General features: G+C 35.5%; 1 protein-coding gene across 3 annotated transcripts in view; it reads right to left on the bottom strand.

The window, feature by feature from the left end:
* Positions 1–239: 239 nt before the first annotated feature.
* The window catches only part of CCDC138 (coiled-coil domain containing 138), a 98,272-nt gene continuing 70,790 nt past the window's right edge, over positions 240–27,721 (bottom strand). For all 3 annotated transcript variants that reach the window (XM_077134949.1, XM_077134948.1, XM_077134950.1), the window contains 4 exons: positions 17,841–18,033; positions 4,940–5,116; positions 2,707–2,845; positions 240–738 (listed from right to left, as the gene is read on the bottom strand). In XM_077134949.1, the coding sequence (XP_076991064.1) occupies positions 573–738; positions 2,707–2,845; positions 4,940–5,116; positions 17,841–18,033 (675 nt within the window). In that variant the 3' untranslated portion in view covers positions 240–572. The remainder of the gene's footprint in view (positions 739–2,706; positions 2,846–4,939; positions 5,117–17,840; positions 18,034–27,721) is intronic.

Raw genomic sequence — 27,721 nt, 5'->3', positions numbered from 1 at the left:
ACATTATACACACATACTTCTGTAATCATTATTTTGAGAAAATAAAAATAGAAAAAAAAAGTACTTTCTTTGCAGTACCCCAAGAAGAGGACACTAAAAAATGAGCATTCATAAACCTAGGATATATAGAAACATTATGATATTAAGATAGTTAAGAAATATGTACCTTTTGCTTGCAAAGGGGGGAAATTCTAATATATTTAGAAAATAGAATGACACAATGATATAACCTTGTTTCATATAATCACCAATTTTATTCCAAATAATCACATAATTTAAATAAAGAATTTTCTTAAAACAATTTTTTCAAAAAGTAACCCAATTGTCATTAATTCTGGAAATTGTGCCTTCTACATGAATACTATGTAAGTTGAACTGAAACAGTTCCAAAATTCCATTGTTTCTATAGATTTCATTTAAACATTTTAAAAATAAAAAACTTTTAACTTATCTTTCATGATAAATGATTCTACTGATAACTTTACTTGGCAGAATTTTAGTTGCCTTGGTGATTCTCTACATTTTACAAATAAAGAAGACATATATAATATATAAATAAATAATAAGCCAGTCTAATGGCTTGCATTAGAAACCACGGAGTTATATTTTGTTAAACCCAAATTGAACAGAGTTGAATTTAGGTTAATACAGAGAAAGGCATGCTCTGGATGCGTTGTTCTTTGTATTTCTTGAAGCATCAGATGAACTGTAAAGAGTTCAAAGAGCTTCTTATTACTCCTGTAAGAGAATAAGCAGATTAATTTAATTACACATACTTAGAAAGTGTATCTGTAATGACACTGAGAGATATTTCATTTATGTGGGGAATTTGCATCTGTTTTTAAAAATAGTGGAGGTAATGGTGACTAAAGGATTAAGATGCTGAGACAAACAAAATAGGTCTTATGAGAAAGGCCTGAAGTGGGAAAGCACTCAAGAGATAAAGGAAGATTTTTATAATTCTGAAATCTGTATCAGGTATCAATTCTATTTACCCTATGCACTTTTATATAAGAGTTTGAGAAAAATTTTTTCACAGCTACAAAAAGAGTCAAATAATTGATCATGGGCGGGCCACGGTGGCTCAGCAGGCAAGAATGCTTGCCTGCCATGCCAGAGGACCCAGGTTCGATTTCCGGTGCCTGCCCATGTAAAATAAAAAAATTTTTAAAAAATTTAAAAAAATAAAATAAAATAAAATAATTGATCATTTATTTTAAGCACATTGGGCTTTTCAAAGTGGCTTACCTTTTGACTTAGTTACAAAATACTTTAAAGTTGATTCAATCATCATCTTTCTTATAACTAGGCAATAATTTCATTTTCAATCATTTAAAATGATATCTTATAGTATATTTATTATTTCCTTGTCTAGGTATATGTATTTCTTGAAAGAAATTATCAAATAACCATATGCACCATCTACTTAATATGAAAGGATTATATCTTTGTGATTTTAAAGATTCACTTTCAGACTTGTTTGAGCATCAACTATTCCCAATCCTCTTGTTTGAACTTTGTACTATTTATTTATCTAAGTCCAAAACAAATAAAAGTTCTGTTAGTAAATGAAATGTGTTTAAACATCACTAATAGTAAAACGTTTTGGCCCAAAGATATACACTTATAATTTGGGTTCACTTAAAAAAAATTCCATGAATTAAAAGCTAAGAAAGAATCTCATTTAAGTAATTTTACTTCAACTTCTTGGTACCAAGGGATAACCTGAAACAGGCTTAGGAAATGCATTGACTATAAACCAAAAGAATCATGGTATAGTTAGCAAGAAAAGAAGATAGTAAACTGATAAATTGTTAACATGCCAAAACTAATAATTTGGTGAGTTGAGTATGAGATTATAATTTGGCAGTTAATAATTTACTATGGTGTGCTAGACATGATACAAAAAAAAAAAAAAAAGGACCTACTGTCAACCATCTACAGATAATTTAAGATACATTACGTTCACTATTGTAGGTATACTGAGGCCTATTAAATTATATGAATTCTCTACCACAGAAATCAGGAAGGGGTAGAAAGGAGCTGAACCACAAACACTGTTGCAAAAATGAAATGAGACAGAAAGTGTTCAGATTTGCCTCAACGTAAAACTAGACTATATCAAGATTCAAGGAAAATATAGCTTAAAATCTCTGTTCTTAGTTTATAATTTAAAAACTGATTTACCATTGTTTGAGTCAGAGAAAAAAAGAGGGAAGAAATTTAAAAAGAAAGTACTTGAATGAAAAGCGGTAGCAAAGCCAAAATATTTTTCTAAAATAAATCTTTACTGCCTGATTCATTTCCATTCCTTAAATTTACTTTAGTTCACCAAATAAGGATCTGTAAAATACATTTTATTATCTTTTTAATTTTCACCTCTCATTTAAAGAATAACAGTATGCAATGATTTGTTCTGATATTATCACTTGACTGCAAATAATTCCTCTTAGTTTTATATACTCACTTGGGTAATTTAAAGTTCATAGATATTCTAAGATTAACACTCAAATTTTAGTTTATCATTAAGTATGGGTCTCAGAAGAGCATTAATGCTCATGAACATTCAAGATCTACTTTTCTACATTTGTACATTAGAAATTTTGATTTACTAAACAAAGTTGAATTAATATTAGATTCAGAAAAATGCAAATGAACATGATAAGATATTTTTTAATAAAAATGCTAGAAATAACAAATTCTTACTTGATTTTGGAAAGTTTCTGTAGAATAATACTGAGCTTTTCTAATATTTGAAGATCAAGCTTAGGGGTTCGAAGCAGCACAGAACAAGTACGAAAAAATAAAGTGTTACTACAAGCATCCAGAAAAGGCTGCAAGAATTCTGCAAAACAAGGCATCAAATGTTTTACTGTTAATGAATAGTCTAAAAAGGAAATTTAAAACAAAATAAAACCAGAACTATACGAGATATTTAAAAATACTGATATTAATTTTTACTTTTTTCATCATTTGAAAAATTAAAACATCCATTGGCTCTTGCTGAACAATGCAAATCAAAGGTAAGATTGAACTTTCATTAGGCAGGATTTAGCAGAAGACCTATGATTGAAAAAAAAGAAGAAAAAAAGAATTTCTTCTAGAAGTTCATAACAATAAGCCAAGTTTAAATAAATTAGCAATAAGAAATCTAACAGTTAGCTAATGATGCTGTGCTGGGTTAAAAGGATGCATGCCCCCTAGAAAAGCCATGTTTTAATCAAAATCCCATTTCATAAAGGTAGAACAATCCCTATTCAATACTGTATGTTTGAAACTGTAATCAGATCATCTCCCTGGAGATGTGATTTAATCAAGAATGGTTGTTAAGCTGGATTAGGTGACAACATGTTTCCACCCATTTTGGTGGGTCTTGATTGGTTTATTGGAGTCCTATAAAAGAGGAAATGTTTTGGAGAATGGGAGATTCGGAGAGAGCAGAGAATGCTACAGTACCACAAAGCAGAGAGTCCATGAGCCAGTGATCTTTGGATATGAAAAAGGAAAATGCCTCCCGGGGAGCTCAATGAAACAGGAAGCCAGGAGAGAAAGCTAGCAGATGATGCCATGTTTGCCATGTGCCCTTCCAGATGAGAGAGAAGCCCTGACTGTGTTCGCCATATGCCTTCTCACTTGAGAGAGAAACCCTGAACTTCATCAGCCTTCTTGAACCAAGGTATCTTTCCCTGGATGGATGCCTTTGATTGGACATTTCTATGGACTTGTTTTAATTGGGACATTTTCTTGACCTTAGAACTGTAAACTAGCAATTTATTAAATTCTCCTTTTCAAAAGCCATTCCATTTCTGATATATTGCATTCTGGCAGCTAGCAAGCTAGAACAGATGCTGAACTTAATTGTAAGTGAATAGATAGGAGTGAAGGTGGTTCACTAGTGGGTCTATAAGTAATATTACCATATTGAAAGTGAACATGATTCTACATATACAATCAGCAATTCTCAATATCACATAGTTGCATATATGTGTATATGTAGAATGGAATGATATGTTAATATTTTTGCTTGTTTGTTGTTAAATTTTTTTAAATTAATAAATTAAAAAAAAAAAGTGAACATGATTGAGAGGGGATTTTTAGACTCATGTGTCCCACTGATTAACACTACAAATATAATTAAGTTCTTGCATGAACTACTGCAAAGGGGTGGGGTGGGGAAGCAAAGTGAAAAGAAAAAAAAGAACTATTGACGAAAAATGGCTGCTTTATATAAGTCAAGGGGTTAGCTGAGGCTCAAAGAGCGCTGCTAACTAAAGCAAATTAAAATATTTATGTTATGTATCCCTATACATATCTGTGCTAAATTAGGAACTATTAACAGCAAGTTAAAAGAACTTGTTATACCAATTAAAAATAAATAAAACTCACAAACTGGAAAAGATGAAAAAAATGAATTAAAATATTAGCCAATATATTAGCCAATATTAGCCAGTATATTATCAAGAGTGTCCCACCCTCAATCTCCAAAACATGGTTAGATTGAAGAGGCAACACCTGGAATATACCTATGCCATTATTCTTACTTTAGGATGAGACACACTTAATGATCTCATTTCCTTTGACCATATACAAAATGTACAAGTAGATCTGTCAGAATGAAGGGACAAAGGAGAACAAAGGGGCTCAAACATGTAACGTTTGCAAAGTGTGCCCACATAACTGAGATGACTACTGGAAATTATTATAAGTCAGTGAAAAACTGGACAGAGTTAGGTTTCCTACCTTTCACTCTTGTTATGATGATGCAAGTATACAGATGTCAAAAATGTTTCTTAAGCATTTATATTATAAAAATAGTAATAGTGCCTGATATGTAAAATTACAAATTCTGAACAGATGAGAATGAAAAATTTTCTCACTTCATTTTAAAAAATCATCTTATTTTTACTTTTTTTTTAGTATATAAAACATAAAAACTCACTAGATTCCACTGTCATCTGAAGCAAACTATCAATGACATTGGATAGGAGTCCTTTACTGGATATTCTTAGATGACTTAATACTACAGGAATAGCTTGATACTCCAAAAACAAGGTTTTTCCTTCCTCTGTCTTCAAGTCCACACAAAGAGAATCAAATGCCTGAGCCAGATAATCAGCTGAAAAACATTAATATGTAAAATCAATTGCCACATCTATCAGCAGCAGTTTGATTGGTAATCAGAAGCAGAAGGAAAAAGGGGAATACTACTACTTTAATAAATCCAAAAGAGAAACAAAAATTAAATGACAAGAGATCACAGACAAAACTTAGACTTTCTTCTAACTGATTTGTTAGAAATCAAATGAGGAAATGGAAGAAAAGAAGAATTATCTTATGATTGGGTAAATTTCATCCAGAATTTCAGATTTTAACACTGAAATAACAATACCTCATTTCTTTTTTATATCAAGAAAAAAAAACACAAATGTTTAAGAGTAACTATCTCTAGTAGTTACTATTTTCCACATTTAATTATAACTACTACATGCTTCCAGTAATTTGAACCAGCATTTGTATTCCTAACTTTGTGACAGCTTCAGAAATTTGTTTCTGTTGCTTTCTAATTGTTTACTTACTTCAAAGCATAACTTCATACAAACTTGCTAAATAGGTTTTAAACAAGGATTTCCTTGTCTCCCAATAAAGATCAAACATCAGGCCATACAAAGACAACTTCAGAAAACCAGATATGAACAGGTGGGTTACTTTTGTGATACTTATGCCATTAAGAATGGCAGTGAGATTTACTAAGATCAATGCAATGATGACATCTGAACCAGAATCCCTGGAGCTGTATTTTTACAATGGTCCATAGATGATTGCAAAGCTTGTAAAGTAAAGCCAAGATTGAGATCCACTAATTTAACCCAAATCAATATAAATGAGATGTTAAGATACTTGTATAATTATTATACAGCAATGCATTAAAATGCTCCATGTTACTACTCTTACAACATTTACATTGTGCTTTTAAGTGTACAATTACACTGAAATTTTCTAAAACTCTCCTTTCAAAGTATTATTCAAAGTAATACAATCTGTTTATGCTGTTCAAGTAATAATGAGTTATCTTTTCCAGTGAAACTTTGTTTAAAAGGAGAAGGCTCAAAAGCGGGACCTGACCGTAAGAAGGAATGAAGTTGTGAGGCATGCAGCAAGGTGTGTGAACCTCAAGGACAGCATGTTGAATGAAATGCCAGGAACAAAAAGACAAATATTATCATGCCTCACTCACAAGGACTAACTATAATATAAAAACTCAGTGAACTGAAGTCAAGAACATGGGGTATCAGGTTGGGGCCTATTGTAAAGGGTCCTAGATTGTAAGCTCTTACAGCAGTCACATATACTCAGGAGTTGTAAATGTTTCTGAATTCTGACATACTGAGCCGATTGTTTATAACCTTGCTGTTTCCAAAAATTTCAGGTATTCATGTGACACCTGAGACCCAGAATTAGAGCTCTGAAGCTATGAAAGTCAGCAGTACCCCACACAGGAACTGATCAAAAAGCTGAAAAAGTGATCAGGCTTCGAGTAGACATATAAATGAAGCTGAACTGGATAGGACTAAGGTAAGTCAGAATACAGGGTAAAGAACAATATGGTTCATATTTTACAACTTCAACTTCCGTGTGACACCAAAGGGAGAGATGAATAATTGATGTAAAATTTATATTTTGGGTAGTATATTTCTTAATTTAACTTGTATGGTCAGTTTAGTTGAACACGATAAGTACGTGGAATCTCGACAAGAGAGTGAGATTTTTTTCTGGTTTGTCCAGGTTACTGTGATGTTCCAAAAAATCCCAGAGTAATTTGGGCATTGAATAAACAAGTATTTGCAAAGTCCCCTTGGGTGACTGGGGAAAAAGGAGGAAATATTCAACTTCCCCATTTGGAGAATTTCTAATATTCTCGCAAGGAATGGCAACAACCAAATCAAGAGGCCAAGCCCTCGATCTTGGGATTCGCTCCTATGAAACGTGATATATTTCTGCAAAGGATAGGATAAGCCTACTTAAAATTAGGCCTAAAAGTCACCCCCAGAGAACTTCTTTTGTGCTTAGATGTGGCCTCTCTCTAAGCCCACATGGCAGGTGAATGCACTGCCCTCCCCACTACGTGGGACATGACTCCCAGGGTGTAAAGTTCCTTGGCAACATAGGACTGAAATCCCGGGGTTAGTTGGGTCTCAGCATCAAGTGACTGAGAAAGCCTTCTTGACCAAAAAGGGGAAAAGAGAAATAAGACAAAATAAAGTTTGAGTGTGCTGAGAGACTTCAAACAGAGTCAAGAGGTTATCCTGGAGGATACTCTTATGCATTATATAGATATCCCATGGAGGGAAGTACCTATAATTGTTGAGCTGTGTTCCAGTAGCCTTGATTCTTGAAGATTACTGTACAAAGATACAACTTTTTTTTCTTCGCATGGGCAGGCACCAGAAATCAAACCCAGGTCTCCGGCATGGCAGTTAAGAACCTTGCCTGCTGAGCCACTATGGTCTGCCCAAAGATATAACTTTTACTATGTGACTGTGTGATTGTGAAAACCTGTGTCTGATGCTCCTTTTATCCAGGTTATCGACAGAGGAATAAAAAAAGAAATACGGGTGAAAAATAAATAAATAATAGGAGAGACAAAGGGTAAAATAAATTGGGTATATGGAAATACTAGTGGTCAATGAGAGAGAGGGGTATGGGGTATGGGATATATGAGTTTTTTCTTTTTATTTCTTTTTCTGGAGTGATGCAAGTGTTACTAAAAATGATCATGGTGATAAATACAAAACTATGTGATGATACTGTGAGACACTGATTGTACACTATGGATGGAATGTATTGTGTGAAGATTTCAATAAAAATATTAAGAAAAAAAAAAGGTCCTTGAAGTACAATGAAAATATGACAGATTCACTATTAAAATTTACTCTCTTACGGCTTTACGCTGCATTTATACTTTGCTACGTCAGCCTATATAAACAGAGAAATAATTTAAAAACCTAATTATTAAGAAGAATAATTTATGTGAAATTAAAATACATATGAAAGAATTTTGGGAAATTATATCTGTGCCCATGAATCAATTCATAGAACCCTCCATTTTTATTTTTGGTAGGATTTAGTTCAACAAAAATTTACATTATTGTACTTAATTTTACAGTTTAATAAAATAAAAAATTATAAATAAATGTGCATTTAGAGTAAGCAAAATTGCTAGATTTTGTTCAGACCTGCCTTATTTAGAAAGTTATTTTTATTTAGCAACAAGATAAGTAAGGGTATAGATGAATCATTACTTTAATTCTTTACAGAAACAAAAGTTTTATCACAGTGCCACCTATTGTTTTTGACACAAATTACTTCCTTTCTTCTTAATACATAACCTGAGATTAAAAACTAAGAGGTATAGGAAGTTTCCAAATTAAAAAAAAAAGTTCTTTGGGGAGTATAATGGTACTGTGATTCTTTTTTTAAAAAAGATGGTTTATTCTTTAAGACAGAATAAAAATTATGTCCTCGCTTTAATCTAATAGTGAGAATTTTCCAAAACCAAGATCAACCTAAATTCTAAAAGAATATTTTTAAAGATTAGTTATCAATTTTTATCAAAACTGATTTATTTTTATAATTATTCTATATTACCGAGTTTTTTAAAAAGTATGCAGACATTAAACACCACGTTTTAATTCTGTTTCTTACAAACTCAACAGCAAAAAGACAGCTTAATTAAAAAATGGGCCCTTGAAAAGTGATTCTATCTTACAATGCAGTAAAAATTGTACCTGTTTATTATAATGATTCATTATATTCAATCATTTTATTTTTGAGAATATAATGGATATGAGACTATACCTTACAGCTAAATTTTAGTTCAGAGATCGGCACAGCACATTGAATAAGAGAACAGGCTTCACCTCTCTATCCCTCAATTTCCTCATGTGTAAGTCTGAGACAGTAATAATACTGACATCTCATAACCTTGTAGGATTAAATGAATTAGTGTATGTAAAATGCTGAAACCATAACATAGTAAGTGCTACATAATTTCTTAACTGTCATTAATATCTATTTGGTTATTTTAAAAAGCACATTCTCTTTGGAAGTCACTGTTGTGAATCTGAGGATTTTGGAGCTGACTAAGAGAAAGGTTTGATCACCATGGGTTGATGCGCGTGAACAGGAGGCTCAGGAAGAGCAGTCCCTCTCAGCAGAAGAGCCTCCAGAGGCCTAGGCGTAAGGGATCACCCAGAAGGGAGACTCCCGAGAGAGAAGGGAATTGGAGAGAGGGCTCACGGGGAGGGGCCTGCACGTCCACGTGGTGTCAGTCACTGAGGCAGACTCCAAAGGGCAGATCGGCTTGGGGTCTTTATAAGAAAGTCCTGAGGTTTATCTTACCTGTGGCTAGCAGATGCTTGGTGTAATTTTGTGAGGTATGAAAAACAGATCAGCTCTAAATGGCTAAAAATTAATTATCTGGGCTATTTTTAAAGCAATTGAATATGTAAAAATTTGAGTTTGGCACTGGTAAGCTTTGGGCCTACAGTCCCTAGCCTGCAGTGAAGAAGTAAATACACAGGGCCAATCCATTGCTGTCATCTTTGGTTCATTTATAAAAGCCATATAATGTAATGGATTTTTGAAATGGATAGCCCTGGACTCTGTCAAATACAGGTTGCATAGTTACACAAATGTTTAACCTCTGTAAACCTCATCAACAATATCAGGATAATTTATCCAGATAGAATATATAAAGGGCTTAGCATAGTATCTGATTACAGTGCCAGATACACATTAAGTATTATTAGCTATACTGACTGTTAAATGAACAATCTATTTAATCTATCCAATCATTGGGTACCAGGTATTAACAGGTATTATCTTTATAAATATGCTTGTATTGTTGTTATGAAAAGCAGTAATTTTTATCAATTTTTTCTTCCAAGGCTATTATTTTCTACTAAGTTTTTCAATCTTCTAATTGATACATCTATTTTACAAATAGGCAAATATCTTCCTACCATAGTTAAGTGTATTGTTCTGATTAAGAGTTTTTCTTATACTTAAATTTTTAGTAATCCTACAATATGTGGCAGTGTGTATAAGAGAATATATCTAAATTTAATTTTTCTCCATACTGATAACCATTTCTCCTAATGGTATTTAGCTAATAATTTTTTCTTTCCTAGCTGTTTTATTTAGCTTGCTTAGAACTCAACCTCTCTGTAGTTGACAATGAAGCCTGAAAACACATTGGTCAAAAAGGAATCAATTGATCAGCTTGAAATCTGATACCCAGGTGACTGGAGCCACTTATTTTCTTAATATTAATTTCCTCTTTCTGTGAAATGCAGAGCTGGGAATGGTATTCCTCAGGATAATATAAATCTTTATGAAGTATATTAAAAATGCACTCATAAAGTGTTAAGACAGCATTTCCCAAACCATCTTCCTCATAAAATTTGTCCTGCATATTGCTCTTTCACAAAGGGTTTGAAAGTTAAATAACTGGGAAATGCTGCAGACACTATTTTCCAGTTTGAGAGATTCATAATAATTACCAGTACATTAAAGTAATGACATTTATTCAACTTTGCTTACTCCCAAATTTCCTAAACATTTTTAACTATAGACCACATCAGCCCCTTCTCTTTTTTTCTTGAGTCACACCTGTTAACTGGCTCACAGAGATGTTTTTCCATGAGGCAGAGTGCTAAGATGCATTATACAAATATGTAGTTGTCTTTTTAAAGTAGAAATCAAAGGATTTGGGTTCTCTCTTGGTTGTGATGCTTATTTCCCATGGAATTCGGTATAGTATTTAAATCTTTTAAGCTTAGTATGTTAAATTAAAAACTAGTATGTTTAATTTAAAAGACTAATTTGGAATGCTTCAAACATTCAGGAAATAGAAAAAATGGTATGAAAGACACACCTGATATACTTTCAACTTAGATTTAACAGCTGTCAACGTTTTGCCATAAATACTCTTTTTAAAAAAGAAAATGTTAACATAGAGGGAACTGAACAAAAATTATTAACAGGTATGTTTCTCAAAATGTGAAATAGGGGGTTTTACATCTTTGGTGACCAATTTGTCTTTTTATGAGCTTTGCCATCTATTCAAAATTGGGAGTGTATCTTTTTATGGAGGGTGGTAACTTTTATACACCATATGGCAATCTTGAAAGTTTTAAATTGTATTTTAACATTTTAAATTTTATTTTTTAGATTTTAAATAAAATGCCAAGTATATTTTTAGTCAATCATACCTAGTCTGCCCATTTGATAATGCTTCAGCTAATTTTTAAATTTGATTCTTTCTTTCAAAGTTTGTTTTGACACCAAATTAGACCTCAAAGATTGCTTTCAACCACCAATCTACAAACTAATACCTTTGGGCACTCCCAGGTGGTTTTATAAATAGCTTTAAGATGTAATTCCAAACTGACTGGTTTCTCAGATATTCCTTTTACAAATTTTAAAATCATTTCTACAATCAGAATAAGTGCTGGACAAATAACTTTTCAAATTCAGGAATACCATCAATAGTACATTTACGTATTGAGACAAAAGGTAAAATTTCATCTCAACTTATGCACTGGGATGAAAAGTAAAATTGTCTATGGATTTGTCTATTCTGGATATTTCATATAAATGGAATCATACCATTTGTGATCTTTTGTATCTGGCATCTTTTATTGAGCATACTGTTTTTGAAGTACATCTGTCTTGTAGCATGTATATCAGTACTTTGTTTCTTTTTTATTGATGAATAATCTACTGTTTGAAGAGACCACGTTTTGTTCATCCTTCCATCCATTTCTGGACATTTGGGTTGTCATCACCTTTTAGCTACTTAGAGCAAGGCTGCTACGAACATCTCTGTATTAGTCTGAAAACAGGACATGTTTTCGGTTTTTTGGGTATATACCTAGGAATGTAATTACTGAGTCATATGGTAATTCTAGGTTTTTAACTTATTAAGAAACTGGCAGACCATTTTTCATCTAAGCTATGTCATTTTACATTCCCACCAAGAATGTACAAGTATTCCAATTTGTCCACATCCTTGTCAACTCTAGTTATTATCTGCTTTTTTTTTTTTGATTCACTTTGAGTTAATTTTTGTGTAGGGTGTAAGACAGGGATCCTCTTTCATTCTTTTGGCTATTGATGATATCCAGTTCTTCCATGCCCAATTATTGAAAAGACTATTTTGACCCAGTTCAGAGGATTTGGGGGCCTTGTCAAAAATCAGTTGACCATAGATTTGGTGGTCCATTTCTGCACTCTCCATTCTACTTCATTGGTCAATGCTTCTATCTTTGTGCCAGTACCATGCTGTTTTGACCACTGTGGCTTTATAATAGGTTTTAAAGTCCGGGAGTATTAATCCTCCCACTTTGTTCTTCTTTTTTAGGATGCTTTTAGCTATTCGGGGTTGCTTTCCCTTCCAGATGAATTTGATAATTAGCTTTTCCAAGTCTTCAAAGTAAGTTGTTGGAGTTTTGATTGGTGCTGTGTTCAATCTATAGATCAAATTTTCCAGCCAGCAGAACTCCTTTCGGTATTTCTTGTAGGGCCGGTCTCTTGTTGACAAATTCTTTCAGGACTTCTTTGTCTGTGAAAACTTTAACCTCTCCCTCATTTTGAAGGACAAGTTGGCTGGGTACAGAATTCTTGGCTGGAAGTCTTTGTCTTTCAGGATCTTAAGTATATTACACCACTGCCTTTTCGCCTGCATGGTGCTTGTTGAGTAGTCTGAACTCAGTCTTATGCGGTTTCCTTCGTACATTGTAGATTGTTTTTCTTTTGCCGCTTTCAGAATTTTCTGCTTCTCTTCAGCAACTGACAGACTGATTAGTAGATGTCTTAGGGAAGACCTATTTGGATTTATTCTGTTTGAAGTTCATTGGGCTTCTGTCTTGCATATTTATGTCCTTTATAAGGGTTGGGAAGTTTTCCTCCATTATATCCTCAACTACTCTTCCTAGCCTTTTACTTCTCTCTTCTTCTGGGACACCAATGATTCTCATATTTGTGCACTTTGTTTTGTCTATCATTTCCCTGAGATCCAATTCAAATTTTCTCATCTCTTTTGCCATTTGCTGTTTTGAGTCTTCAAAGTCAGTTATCTGTCTTTTTTATCACTTATTCTTTCTTCTGCCTCTTCAAATCTGGTGTTGTGTGCCTCTACTATGTTCTTTATTTGGTCAACCGAGTCTTTAACCTCTGTGATATCTCCTATTTTTCTACCTATTCTTTCAAATTCCTCTTTATGCTCTTCTACTGTCTTCTTGATCTCCTTTATCTCATTTGCCATCCCCTTTATTTTATTAAGTAGTTAAATGAACATCTTTGATTAGTTCCAACATCTGTGTCTCCTCAGGTATGTTAATTTGGTCATTAAGTAGGGCTATATCTGTCTGCACTGTGATATGCTTAGTGATCTGTTGTTTTCATCGCATGTAAATATCTTGATTGATTTACTTTGGGAGTTGGTTTCTTTAACTATAAGTAGTCTTAAGGATGGATGTGCAGCAGGGATGGATGTGCAGCAGGGAGCAGGGTACGAGGCAGGGCACAACTGTGTGGCGATTTGTTTCAAGGCAGGCACAGGTTGGGGATGTTATACTGGTGCTTGTGAACCTGGGCATCCAGCAGCCAGGGAGGCTGTAGCGTGCAGATGCATTGGTCTGGGGGGCACAACCCTGGTGTGCACTGGCCTGGCATGCGGAGCCCTTTGTGTGCATACATAGAGCTGTGGCAGCAGGTCAGTGTTATGCCTTTATTCGTTGGGGGCAAATGTGACCCAGCTGCACAGGGGAGCACTATCTCAGGACTGGGAAGTGTGGCTGAGGGCTGTGCACCTGCGTGGTTGTGGGACTGCCGTAAACTGAAGTTCCTTCAGCTCATGACTGGGGGCCCATGTACATGCATGGGTCTAGGAGTGCCATAAACTGATGCAGAGAGCTCAGGGGGCGCGGGGTGAGGCTGTGCAACACTCTGGGCAGGGGGGTGGCAGGAGCAGAGCTCGGGGGCACGGGGTGAGGCTGTGCAACACTCTGGGCAGGGGGGTGGCAGGAGTAGCCTGGGCATGGACGTTAGTGCCTGTGTCGGTTTGAAGGGATGTATGTCCCCTAGAAAAGTTATGTTTTAATCAAAATCTCATCTTGTAAAGGCAGAATAATCCCTATTTAATACTGATGTCTGAATCTGTAATCAGATCATCTCCCTGGAGGTGTGATTTAATCGAGTGGTTGTTAAACTGGATTAGGTGACCATATGTCTCCACCCATTCGGGTGAGTCTTGATTAGTTAGTTTCTGAAGTCCTATAAAAGAGGAAACATTTTGAGAATGAGAAATTCAGAGAGAGCAGAGCAGAATGACATAGCCACGAGAAGCAGAGTCCACCAGCTAGCAACCTTTGGGGATGAAGAAGGAAAATGCTTCCCAGGGAGCTTCATGAAACAGGAAGCCAGGAGAAGAAGCTAGCAGATGACGCTGTTTGTCATGTGCCCTTCCAGAGAGAGAAACCCTGACTGTGTTCACCATGTGCCTTTCCAGATGAGAGAGAAACCCTGAACTTCATCAGCCTTCTTGAACCAAGGTCTCTTTCCCTGGATGCCTTAGATTGGACATTTCTATAGACCTGTTTTAATTGGGACATATTCTCGGTCTTAGAACTGTAAACTAGCAACTTATTAAATTCCCCTTCTTAAAATCCATTCCATTTCTGGTATATTGCATTCTGGCAGCCAGCAAGCCAGAACAGCACCCATAGTCTATATGTGCTGGTGACAGCCTGCAGGAAACAGGGAGGGGGAGGCAGTGCTCAGGAGGGGTGCAGGAGAGGTGGGGTGAGCTGCACTTGGGGTGGGAATGTGGGGCGGGTACCCACGCTGGGGGCTGGTGGGGCAGGGGTGCTTGGAACGTGAGGAAGGGGAGTGGGTGACAGGGTTCAGGTGCATGGGGTATAGGGTGAGTAGCCAGTCACAGGGCTGCGCTGGTGAGGGTAGCATGCTCAAGAAACACAGCCTGGCTTACTTCCTAGTTCCTAGCTCCCGTCCATGCACTCCCATGGGCTCTGTGCCTTTGTGCCTGGCTCCAGTTTTCTGCTTCTCAGTTTCTCGGTTTCTGCAACCAGGGCCACCCTATGTGGTGCAGAAGGCTCTCCTGGGTCAGTTGCACTATTGAATCGCCATCTCAGTCACCCTCATTTCCCTTCTCTAATTTTTCCATGGAGCACGGCTGAACTCAACCTACTCTATTCGGCCATCTTCCCAGAAGTCTGCTTTTTTTTTTTTTTACAAAAAAAAAGTTACACTCATCCTAGTGGATGTGAAGTGGTAATCCATTTCTGTTTTGATATGCACTCCGTAATAACTCATGACACTGAGCATCTTTTCATGTGCTTTTGGTCATTTGTATATCTTCTTTGGAGAACTGTGTTTAGACAGTTTTTTTTTTAAACTTCTATTTCATATCCTAAGGTTAATATTGCATTTTAAAATGTTAACATTTTTCAAAAATAGCCAACAATAGTAACAAACAAATGACTAAACCTTTTGAAAGTTATCAGTCTTCTCATAACGATTTTACTAAAAAAGGCTACAGGACAGGGAAATGCTTAAACTGTTTTTGTAAAGAGGTATTCCTGGTTGAAAAGGAATTTAAATTAAAAAAATCAAAATAATTTATAAATTGGAGAAATTTATAGAAAAAATAAATGAGATTGTTATAAATGACTTAGGTGGGCAGCCGATGGCTTTATGTGGCATCTTGTTAAAACATTTATCACCAATTATCACAATTATTTCATCTAGGCTATCTAATTTGCTGATGCACAACCCCTAGAGTCTGATGTTTTTGAGAGCAGGGATTACCTTATGATTATTTCTATGTTCTTAAAACTATGTTTTGTACAATATCTATTCATTCAGAAAACACGAAGTGTCAATTTTTTCATCATTTCTGGATTTCCTAGTCCCATTTTTCTATTTTGATTTTTTAATCAAAATTTCTCAGTTTTGATTATTACATATCAAAATTGTTTTAAAATCTACTAAGGCGAGCGTCTGTCTCATTATTCATGTTTTACTAGTTTTAAATAAGCAGATTATTTGGAAATTTTTCAACATAAACTTCCATACCACATTTTAAAATTACACAAACTACTGGAATTTTAATTGGTATTACTATAAGCCTCTTGGAGCATTTAAAAAATTTCATTACACTTAGTCTTTCCAAGTGCGATAAAAATAAAAGAAATAAAAGCCCTTTATTCTGCTGTTTAACTTAAGCAATAATCTCTATTAACCTATTCATTCATCCATTATTTATTTGTATCTTTATTTATGCCCTGTAACATTGTCACAAAGGATGAGTATTTACAGATACCATATAAGATTAATACCCAGAATTTATTTTTTTTTTATTTACATGAACAAGATATCTTTTTTTCATGTATATTATAAACTGTGGATTTCTTCTGGAACTCACTTTTTGCAAACATAAATTATATCTATATATATATGTATATAAGTTTTTAGTTGATTTCTTTGAATGTTCTAGATTTATACAGATATCAAATAATGTCACAGTATATGCTGATATATGATTATACTTAATTATATGATTAACAGTTAAGAATTTTTCCTATTTGATCTTTAATGAATATATATTTTTAATGTGTGGCTACAGTCTGACTGCTAAAACTCTTTTTAGAATATGTAAATTTTTAAGTTTCTGATACTGGCCTATGCAAAACTTTATTTTGGGCTAATACTCTTCTCATAAGTTGATCTTTTAACAACTACAACCTAGTCTGCCATAACTTTGAGAAATACAATCATAAAGAGGGAAAACTAAGAAGATTGAGCTATAGTTTTTTTTTTTTCAAAATTCTATACCACCAGGAATAACTAAGTAGAACAAACTTCAGAGAAATTAGTCCTAAGTTAAATCGCTGTCATTCCCCATGGCAGGGGTGGGTGCGGGGAGAAGCAGTCTGAGTTCCCAATTCAAACAGAGAAGATAGAAAGATGGTATATTTATTGCCTGACTACACTGGCACGACTCACTTTAACAAAAATTCTCATATTTAATCATACATAAAGATAACTAGTGATAGTTGCTTACTAAAACTATGTTAGTCATGGCTAACTTCTACTGAACCATCATTTTAATTTATTCATTTCCTTATCCACTATTATACATCAAGCACTATGCCAGTGCAGGAGACACAATGGTAAACAAGAATCATTTTCCTTTTTCCTCTGTAAGCTTACAGACTAATACAATGGCCAATATATTTTTCTATAAGGGGCCAGATAACAAACATTTTGGGCTTTTTGTGTTATACAGTCTCTGTGGCAGCTATGCAACTTGGCCACTATAACACAGAAATAGTCATAGACAATACATAAAAATTAAACATGGCTGTGTTCCAGTAAAACATTATTTACAAATCAGTGGGGGACCAGGTAACTCATGGGCTAGTTTGCCAAACCTTGATTCAGAGGAAAACAATACACTAAGAAGCATTTTCAGTGCTATATGGCAAATGCAATGTTAGTGATAAGCAGAGTACTACAGAAACATGATCTTACATCAATAAAGGATTCTAGGAAGGAGATAACAATCCAACTGGAAATTCCATTTTCTCAAATTCCACAGATGTAGTTTTGTATTATGTGTCATTAATACAAAGCAACTCAAAATCTAATCCTGAATATGTAAAACCAGTTTGACTGTTTAAGAACTGCTTTATTATATCATACTTTCTCTTGACTGTTTATCAAAAATTACACTGCAAACATATTTGAATGCTTACCTTGAGTGACTGTTTTAAGAACAATTAAAGTTGATAAAAATCTCAGTGGTAAACTGGAGCTCTTAAAGAAAGCAGCTGTCTTTGGTTTATTCTCCACAGAATGTTCTACAGAATCACCATGAATTCCCTTAATTGCTATTCCTTTGAATATATCTTCACCCAATCTCCTCAATGTTGATGTCAGAGCTGAATGCTGTTAAAAATATGTACTATCTTAGTATACTTATTCATGTTCAGAAATGAAAAAACCCACTTAGAAATTCTAACTAAGGTACATTTTAAACACTACAATCAAATACATGAACTAAAAATAAGTTAACCATTTTACCAATTAAAAAAATTAAATGGTGTTGAAATTATGCAAGATTGGAAAGTAACAATTTTACAATCAATTCTTTAAAAATTAAGTATGACCATTTTTCTAAAAGAAATGGACATATTATGTTTCATTTCATTTCAATCAAGTAATTGAAAACAAGAATTTTGTAAAAAGAATTTAAGAAGAAATGAAACAGGATTAAATTTCAAAATATTTTAAGATCATGATATATTTCTGACAGAGAAATATTCATGGAACTCAGGCAAACTACCTTCTCTATCAATTTTTTATTCTTTCACTGTTATAGATCACTGGTTTATTATGTACATCTCACTATCTTAGCTTATATAATGATCAAGTGCAGCCTCACTACCTTATGGCTAGCTCAGTATGACTATCAAGTTAGTGACTTTGACAACTTCTAACAATTTTAAAATAATAAAATACATGGTTAAAACCATGGATAGAGAATAGAATGGAACAAGAAAATAGGCAAAACAAATAATGCCATAAAATAACTATAAAATAACAGAGGCTTTAATGGTATTCTATATTTCATTTAAAAACCCAAAAAGGGAAGCCACTTCTAACCACTCCAGATAACACTGCTTAAGCCAGACTTAGACATAACTTAAAATTCCTTTATTACCCAATGTGGGTAAAAGGATTAGCTTTTGAATGACTGTATCTAAAATTAGAAACATTTATATTGAGATTTTGTGGGTATCAGAAACCAAATAACTGAGTGGTGTTTTGCTCAAAAGTGCAACTGAATTTAAATATACTGTCATTAAGTTTTTAGTATCATTAGGAAAAAAATAATGCATCTATGTTTTAAAACTTTCATCTAATAAGATAAGACAGTTCAAAAACTATGGTAGTAATTATGTTAGAATGGTGGGATTAAGGCAATTTCCCTTATTTGCTGTTTTTTAATAATCTGTAATGCTTTATACTACCTTTTTTTTTGGTGGGTGGGGGGGTATGTGAAGGCTTCAAAATTGAATCCTGGTCTCCCGTGTGGCAGGCAAGAATTCTAAACTGAGTTATCCTTGCACCGCTATACTACTTTTTATAATGGAAAAACAAACCGCATTTTATTCTTTTTAATGTATGCTGTTTTTTCCTTTTGATTGAAGATGAGAAAAGCCGACAAAGAAACACACTGTTACTAAAGTTTCACCTAAGGATTCTGATATCTTCAGTGAAACCAATCTGGTGCCAAAATATTCATCCATTCACTCATTATATAATACACGAATTTCCTTGTTCATCTTTACCAGGATTCTATTGATAATATTAGCACTAGGCCATATTTCATAGGTGGACAGGTAGCCTTCTCTAATAGTAAGCAAAAATATGTTAAGAATTTAACCCCCAAATTCAACAAAATTAAAAAAAAAAAATACAAGACTTCAGCTTCTAGAAAGATGGAGCAAACATAATTTCCCCTAGTCTTCCTGCTGTTAGCACAACTAAGAATTTTGGTCATCATATACAGACCAAACATAAGAAGACTCTGAAAGGTAGACAGAAGGAATATGAGCTAGGGATCTCAGTATTCAGCAAACAACATATTAGTGAGGTCCCTAAGTTTTCTTTTTGCTGCATATATCCCAGATTTGGAGCTGAAAAAGCTAACAACGAGGAAATGTCACCATGTGCAAACAAAAAAAAAGAAGTCCCAACAGAAGTAAGTCTTGCCTTGTCAGCAGCTACCTTAAAAGTAAAAGGATTAAACTCACCAGTCAATAGACAGAGGCTGGCAGAATGGATAGAGAGGTATTATCTGAATATATACCATTTACCAGAGTCAGCACCTTAGATCCAAAGACAAAAAGGAGGTGAAAGTGAAAGGACAGAAAAAATATTCCATCCAGAAAGTAACTGAAAGAGAGCTAGGATGCTACGATATTAATATGAGACAAAAAGACTTTAAGTCAGAAACTATTACAAAAGACAAAGAATGAAATAAGATATCGATAAAAAGATTGATTCACCAACAATGTACTATAATTATAAACACATATGGTCTAACAACAGGGACCCCAAAGATAGGAAGCAAAAAATGATGGAACTGAAAGGACAAGTTTTACTGTGAAAGGTGGAGACTTCAATATACTATTATCAATATTGGAGAAAACATCTAGACAGAACATAGACAAGGAAACAGAGGACCTGAAAAATAGTAATACTAAACAAATTAGATCTAACAGACATATATAGAAGTCTTCACAAAATAGCAGCAGAATTAACATTCTTTTCAAGTGAACATGGATCATTCTGCATGATAAATCACATGTTAGAGCCCAGGAAAAGTCTCAATAAATTAAAAAATACTGAAATCAAATAATGTATCTTCCCTAATGACACAGAATGAAGGTAAAAACTAATAACATAAGTGTTATAGTTTGAAGCTGTATGTACCCCAGAAAAGACTACGTACTTTAAATCCATTCCATTTTTAAAATATTTTTATTGAGATATTTTCATGTACATACAGTTTATCCACAGCATGCAAATAATGGCTCACAGCATCATCACAGTTGTCTTCATTACGATGATCATTTTTAGAACATCTGCATCACTCCAGAAAAATAAAAAGAAAAAAGAAAAACTCATACATCCTACATCCCTTACCCCTCCCTTTCATTGATTACTAGTATTTCAATTTACCCAGTTTATTTTACCCCTTATACCCCCTATTATTTATTTATTTTTTATCAATATTTTTTTGCTCATCTGTCCATTCCCTGGATAAAAGGACCACCAGAAATAAGGTTTTCAAAATCACACGCTCACATTATAAAAGCTATATTGTTATACAATGGTCTTCAAGAATCAAGGCAACTGAAACGAAGCCCAACAGTTACAGGTACTTCCCTCCGTCCACTCCAATACACCATAAACTAAAAAGGGGTATTGAGCTGGTTTGAAAAGATGTATGTACCCTAGAAAAGCCATGCTTTAATCCTAATCCCATTTTGTAAAGGCAGCCATTTCTTTTAATCCCTATTCAGCATTACATGTTTGAAACTGTAATTAGATCATCTCCTTGGAGATGTGATGTGATCGAGAGTGGTTGTTAAGCTGCATTAGGTGACGACATGCTCCACCCATTTCGGTGGGTCTTGATTAGTTTCTGAAGTCCTGTAAAAGAGGAAACATTTTGGAGAATGAAGGAGATTCGGAGAGAGCAGAGAATGCTGCAGCACCACGAAGCAGAGTCCACGAGCCAGAGAACTTTTGAGAAGAAGAAGGAAAATGCCTCCCAGGGAGTTTCATGAAACAGGAAGCCAGGAGAGAAAGCTAGCAGATGACGCTGTGTTCACCATATGCCCTTCCAGATGAGAGAGAAACCCTGAACTTCTTCGGCCTTCTTGAACCAAGGTATCTTTACCTGGATGCCTTAGATTGGACATTTTTATAGACTTGTTTTAATTGGGACATTTTCTCGGCCTTAGAACTGTAAACTAGCAACTTATTAAATCCCCCTTTTTAAAAGCCATTCTGTTTCTGGTATATTGCATTCTGGCAGCTAGCAAACTAGAACAGATATCTGTATAATGCATAAGAATATCCTCCAGGATAACCTCTCAATTCTGCTTGAAATCTCTCAGCCCCTGAAAATTTATTTTGTCTCATTTCTCTCTTCACCCTTTTGGTCAAGAAGACTTTCTCAATACCAGGATGCCAGGTCCCAGCTCATCCCCAGGAGTCATGTCCTACTTTGCCAGGGAGATTTATACCCCTGGGAGTTTATGTCCCAAGTAGGTGGGGGTAATCCATTCATTTTGATTAGATTATTTCAGTTAAGTCATGTGCCAAGGTGGGTCTTAATTCTCTTACTGGAGTCCTTTAAAAGACAGAGAGAAGATAAAGAAAAAAAGCCTGCTGAGAGAGGAAGCCACTGAAGTCAGAGGTTGGAAGCAACAAAACCTGGGAGAAAAGGGAAAGAAGGGAGAGACCAGCAGATGTTGCCATGTGCCTGGCCATATGACAGGAGCTGAAGATTGTTGGTAGCCAGTCTTTGTGGAGGAGGTATTGTCATACTGATGCCTGAATTTGGACATTTTCACAGCCTCAGAATTGTAAATTTATAAGTTAATGAATCCCTACTGTAAAACCAATCCATTTCTGTTATATTGCATTTTGTCAGCTTTAGCAAACTAAAACAAGAAGGAAAATGTACAAATATATGGAAATTAAACAGTGTACTCTTAACCAATGGGTTAAAGAAGTCAAACAGGAAAATGAAAATACTACTGTATACAAAAACTGCAGGGATAAAGTTAAGGCAATGCTCGAGAGAAATTTATACCTATAAATAGCTAGACTTAAAAAACAGGAAAGATATCAAATCAATAACCCAATTTCACATCTTGAGAAACTAGGAACAGAAGAGAGAAGTAAATCTAAAGTTAGCAGGAGGAAGGAATTAATTAACTTTAGAATGGAGATAAATGAAATGGAGAACAGAAAAACAAGAGAAACAAAAAAGAGTTGGTTCTTCAAAAAATCAATAAAACTGACAAACTTTTAACTAAACTGACAAACAAAAAAGAGAAAAGACAAATAACTAAAATTAGAAATGAAAATGGTGCTATAACTACAGATCTTACAGATATAAAAAAGGATTATAACAGAATATTATGAACAATTGTATTTTAACAAATTATAATAATTCAGATGGAAAAGAAAAATTCCTAGAAACATACAAATTACCTAAACTGATTCAAGAAGAAACAGAAAATCTCAACAGACCTATAAAAAAGAAAGAGATTGAATAAAAAATTAAAAACCTTCCATCAAAGAAAAGTGCAGGACCAGGTGGATCACTAATAAATTCTACCAAAGACCTGAAGAAGAATTAACAGCAATTCATCTCTAACTTTTCCAAAAAATTCAAGAAGAGGGAATACTTCCTAATTCATTCTAAATAACCAGCATTATCTTGATACTAAAGCCAGATATAAGATAGAAAAGAAAATTCTGCCCAATTTCATTATGAATTAATATATGCAAAAACTGTTAACAAAATACTAGACTACCTAATCCAACAGCACATTAAAAGGATTATCACCATGACCAAGTAGGATTTATCCCAGGAATGCAAGAGTGGCTTAACACCGAAAATCAACCAATGTAAAATATCACATTAATAAAATGAAAAAAAGTCACATGATCATCTCAATAGATGCAGAAAAGGCATTTGGCAAAATTCAGCATCCTTTCATGATTAAAACAATCAGAAAACTAGGAATAGAAGGTGTTTTAGTAGGGTTTTCTAGAGAAACAGAATCAATAGGGAACACTTGCAAATACAAAATTTATGAAAGTGTCTCATGACCGCGGGAACACAGAGTCCAAAATCCGCAGGGCAGGCTGTGATGCTGATGATTCCAATGGAGGGTCTGGATGAACTTCACAGGAGAGTCTTGCTGGCCGAAGCAGGAAGGAAGAGAGCCTGTCTCTTCTGAATCCTCCTTAAAAGTCTTCCGGTGATTAGATTAAGTATCACTCATTGCAGAAGACACTCCCCTTGGCTGATCACAAATGGAATCAGCTGTGGATGCAGCTGATGTGATCATGATTTAATTCTATAAAATGTCCTCATTGCAACAGACAGGCCAACACTTGCCCAACCAGACAAACAGGTCTCACCACTTAGCCAAGTCGACACATGAACCTAACCATGACAGAAGAGAACTTCCTCAAGATGATAAAGGGCATGTACACACAATCCACAGCTAAGATCTTGCTCAATGGTGACAGATTGAAAGGTTTCTCCCTAAGACCAGTAACAAGACAAGAATGTCTTGTCATCTCTACTATCCAACATTGTACTGGAAGTTCTAGTCAGAGCAAACAGGAAAGAAAAAGAAATAAAAGGTATCCAAACTGGAAATGAAGAAGTAAAACTATCTTTGCAGATGACATGATCTTTTATATAAAAAGTCCAAATGAATCCACAAGAAAGATACCAGAGCTTATACATGAATTCATCCAAATTAAAGGTTACCAGATCAACACACAAAAAACAACTGTTTCTAATACACTAGCAATGAACCATCTGAAGATGAAATAAAGAAACAATTCCATTAATAATGATACATAAAAGAAAAAAATGTCCAGGGATAAAATTAGCCAAGGAGGGATACAACCTATAAGAAAGAGAGAGCCCTCCTCTTCCCCCTTCTCCGCCGGCGCTCCCGCCGCCATCTCGCCCTTCCCTTTCCCCTTCTGCTCCGGTGGCGCTCCAACCACCACCGTGCCCTCTTCCGCCTTCACCGGCTCCTCCGCCACCGTCCTCGACAGCCTTGCCACCCTTACCTTTCCTCCTCCAGAACAGCTACTAGGGGAGTAGAAACGATATAGAACAGCTCCCAGAGCCACGACAGAGATCAAAAAGACAGCGTACCCCATCGTGGAACGGCTGACTGGCTGGGAGAACCCGCTCCGGTGAGATCGCCGAGGGGCGTGGGCTTCCCCGGGTGGGGTGGCAAGCAGCCGGAGTCCCTCCCTTCCTCCTTCCCAGGCCAGCTGGCAGAATTGGGCAGGCGGTCCCCTCAAGCCGCGGCAGCTGGCGCCCCCACCACGCGAGGCCCCCCGGACCAACTGAGAGAATTGGATTGGAAATCCCCAGGCCGCGGAGAACGGTGACCGGGGGGGTCCCTTCCAAACACGTAACTCTCCGGTCCGGCTGGGAACGGTGCACTCTCCTGGGCTGTGGCGGCTGGCGCCCTCCCGCCACGCTTGGCGCCCCAGGCCGACTAGGAAATTCGGTCGGGCGCTCTCCCGGGCTGCGGCGGCCGGTAACCCTTCCCATGTTCGGACCCCCGGGCCGGCTGGCACTCTTCCAAGTCGCTTCGGCTGGAGAACCTCCCCCACGGCGAGAGTTTTCCAAAGTTAAAGGACCCACAGCACCTTTTTACTGGTGGTACCTGCAGACAAACATGTGCCATGACCGCCACCTACTGGGCAGGATAAGAAAAACAGAACCCAGAGATTTCACAGAAAAATTTTTCAACCTGTTGGGTCCAACACCCAGGGAAATCTGACTAAATGCCCAGACGCCAGCAGAAGATAACGGATCACGCTCAGAAAATTGAAAATATGGCCCAGTCAAAGGAACAAACCAATAGTTCAAATGAGATACAGGAGCTGAGACAACTAATGCTGAATATACGAACAGAAATGGAAAACCTCTTCAAAAACGAAATCGATAAATTGAGGGAGGACATGAAGAAGACATGGGCTGAACAAAAAGAAGAAATAGAAAAACTGAAAAAACAAATCACAGAGCTTATGGAAGTGAAGGATAAAGTAGAAAAGATGGAAAAAACAATGGATACCTACAATGATAGATTTAAAGAGACAGAAGATAGAATTAGTGATTTGGAGGATGGAACATCTGAATTCCAAAAAGAAACAGAAACTATCGGGAAAAGAATGGAAAAATTTGAACAGGGGATCAGGGAACTCAAGGACAATATGACCCGCACAAATATACGTGTTGTGGGTGTCCCAGAAGGAGAAGAGAAGGGAAAAGGAGGAGAAAAACTAATGGAAGAAATTATCACTGAAAATTTCCCAACTCTTATGAAAGACCTAAATTTACAGATCCAAGAAGTGCAGCGCACCCCAAAGATATTAGACCCAAATAGGCGTTCTCCAAGACACTTACTAGTTAGAATGTCAGAGGTCAAAGAGAAAGAGAGGATCTTGAAAGCAGCAAGAGAAAAACAATCCATCATATACAAGGGAAACCCAATAAGACTATGTGTAGATTTCTCAGCAGAAACCATGGAAGCTAGAAGACAGTGGGATGATATATTTAAATTACTAAAAGAGAAAAACTGCCAACCAAGACTCCTATATCCAGCAAAACTGTCCTTCAAAAATGAGGGAGAAATTAAAACATTCTCAGAAAAAAAGTCACTGAGAGAATTTGTGACCAAGAGACCAGCTCTGCAAGAAATAATAAAGGGAGCACTAGAGTCAGATATGAAAAGACAGAAGAGAGAGGTATGGAGAAGAGTGTAGAAAGAAGGAAAGTCAGATATGATATATATAATACAAAAGGCAAAATGGTAGAGGAAAATATTATCCAAACAGTAATAACACTAAATGTTAATGGCCTGAATTCCCAAATCAAAAGACATAGATTGGCAGAATGGATTAAAAAACAGGATCCTTCTATATGCTATCTACAGGAAACACATCTTAGACCCAAAGATAAACATAGGTTGAAAGTGAAAGGTTGGGAAAAGATATTTCATGCAAATAACAACCAGAAAAGAGCAGGAGTGGCTATACTAATATCCAACAAATTACACTTCAAATGTAAAACAGTTAAAAGAGACAAAGAAGGACACTATATACTAATAAAAGGAACAATTAAACAAGAAGACATAACAATCATAAATATTTACGACCGAACCAGAATGCCCCAAAATACGTGAGGAATACACTGCAACACTGAAAAGGGAAAAAGACACATATACCATAATAGTTGGAGACATCAATTAACCACTCTCATCAATGGACAGAACATCTAGACAGAGGATCAATAAAGAAATAGAAAATCTGAATATTACTATAAATGAGCTATACTTAAAGACATTTATAGGACATTACATCCCACAACAGCAGGAAACACCTTTTTCTCAAGTGCTCATGGATCATTCTCAAAGATAGACCATATGCTGGGTCACAAAGCAAGTCTTAACAAATTTAAAAAGATTAAAATCATACACAACACTTTCTCGGATCATAAAGGAATGAAGTTGCAAATCTTTAATAGGCAGAGTGCCAGAAAATTCACAAATACGTGGAGGCTCAACAACACACTCTTAAACAACGAGTGGGTCAAAGAAGAAATTGCAAGAGAAATTAGTAAATACATCGAGGCGAATGAAAATGAAAACACAACATATCAAAACTTATGGGACGCAGCAAAGGCAGTGCTAAGAGGGAAATTTATTGCCCTAAATGCCTATATCAGAAAAGAAGAAAAGGCAAAAATTCAGGAATTAACTGTCCACTTGAAGAACTGGAGAAAGAACAGCAAACTAATCCCAAAGCAAGCAAAAGCAAAGAAATAACAAAGATTAGAGCACAAATAAATGAAATTGAAAACATGAAAACAATAGAGAAAATCAATAAGACCAGAAGTTGGTTCTATGAGAAAATCAATAAGATTGATGGGCCCTTAGCAAGATTGACAAAAAGAAGAAGAGAGAGGATGCAAATAAATAAGATCAGAAATGGAAGAGGAGACATAACTACTGACCTCACAGAAATAAAGGAGGTAATAACAGGATACTATGAACAACTTTACGCTAATAAATACAACAATTTAGATGAAATGGATGGGTTCCTGGAAAGACATGAACAACCAACTCTGACTCAAGAAGAAATAGATGACCTCAACAAACCAATCACAAGTAAAGAAATTGAATTAGTCATTCAAAAGCTTCCTAAAAAGAAAAGTCCAGGACCAGACGGCTTCACATGTGAATTCTATCAAACATTCCAGAAAGAATTAGTACCAACTCTC

Source organism: Tamandua tetradactyla, chromosome 17 (genome assembly GCF_023851605.1).
Source record: "Tamandua tetradactyla isolate mTamTet1 chromosome 17, mTamTet1.pri, whole genome shotgun sequence".
NCBI classification, from domain to species: Eukaryota; Metazoa; Chordata; class Mammalia; order Pilosa; family Myrmecophagidae; genus Tamandua; species Tamandua tetradactyla.
This window is presented reverse-complemented; position numbering and strand designations above follow the sequence as displayed.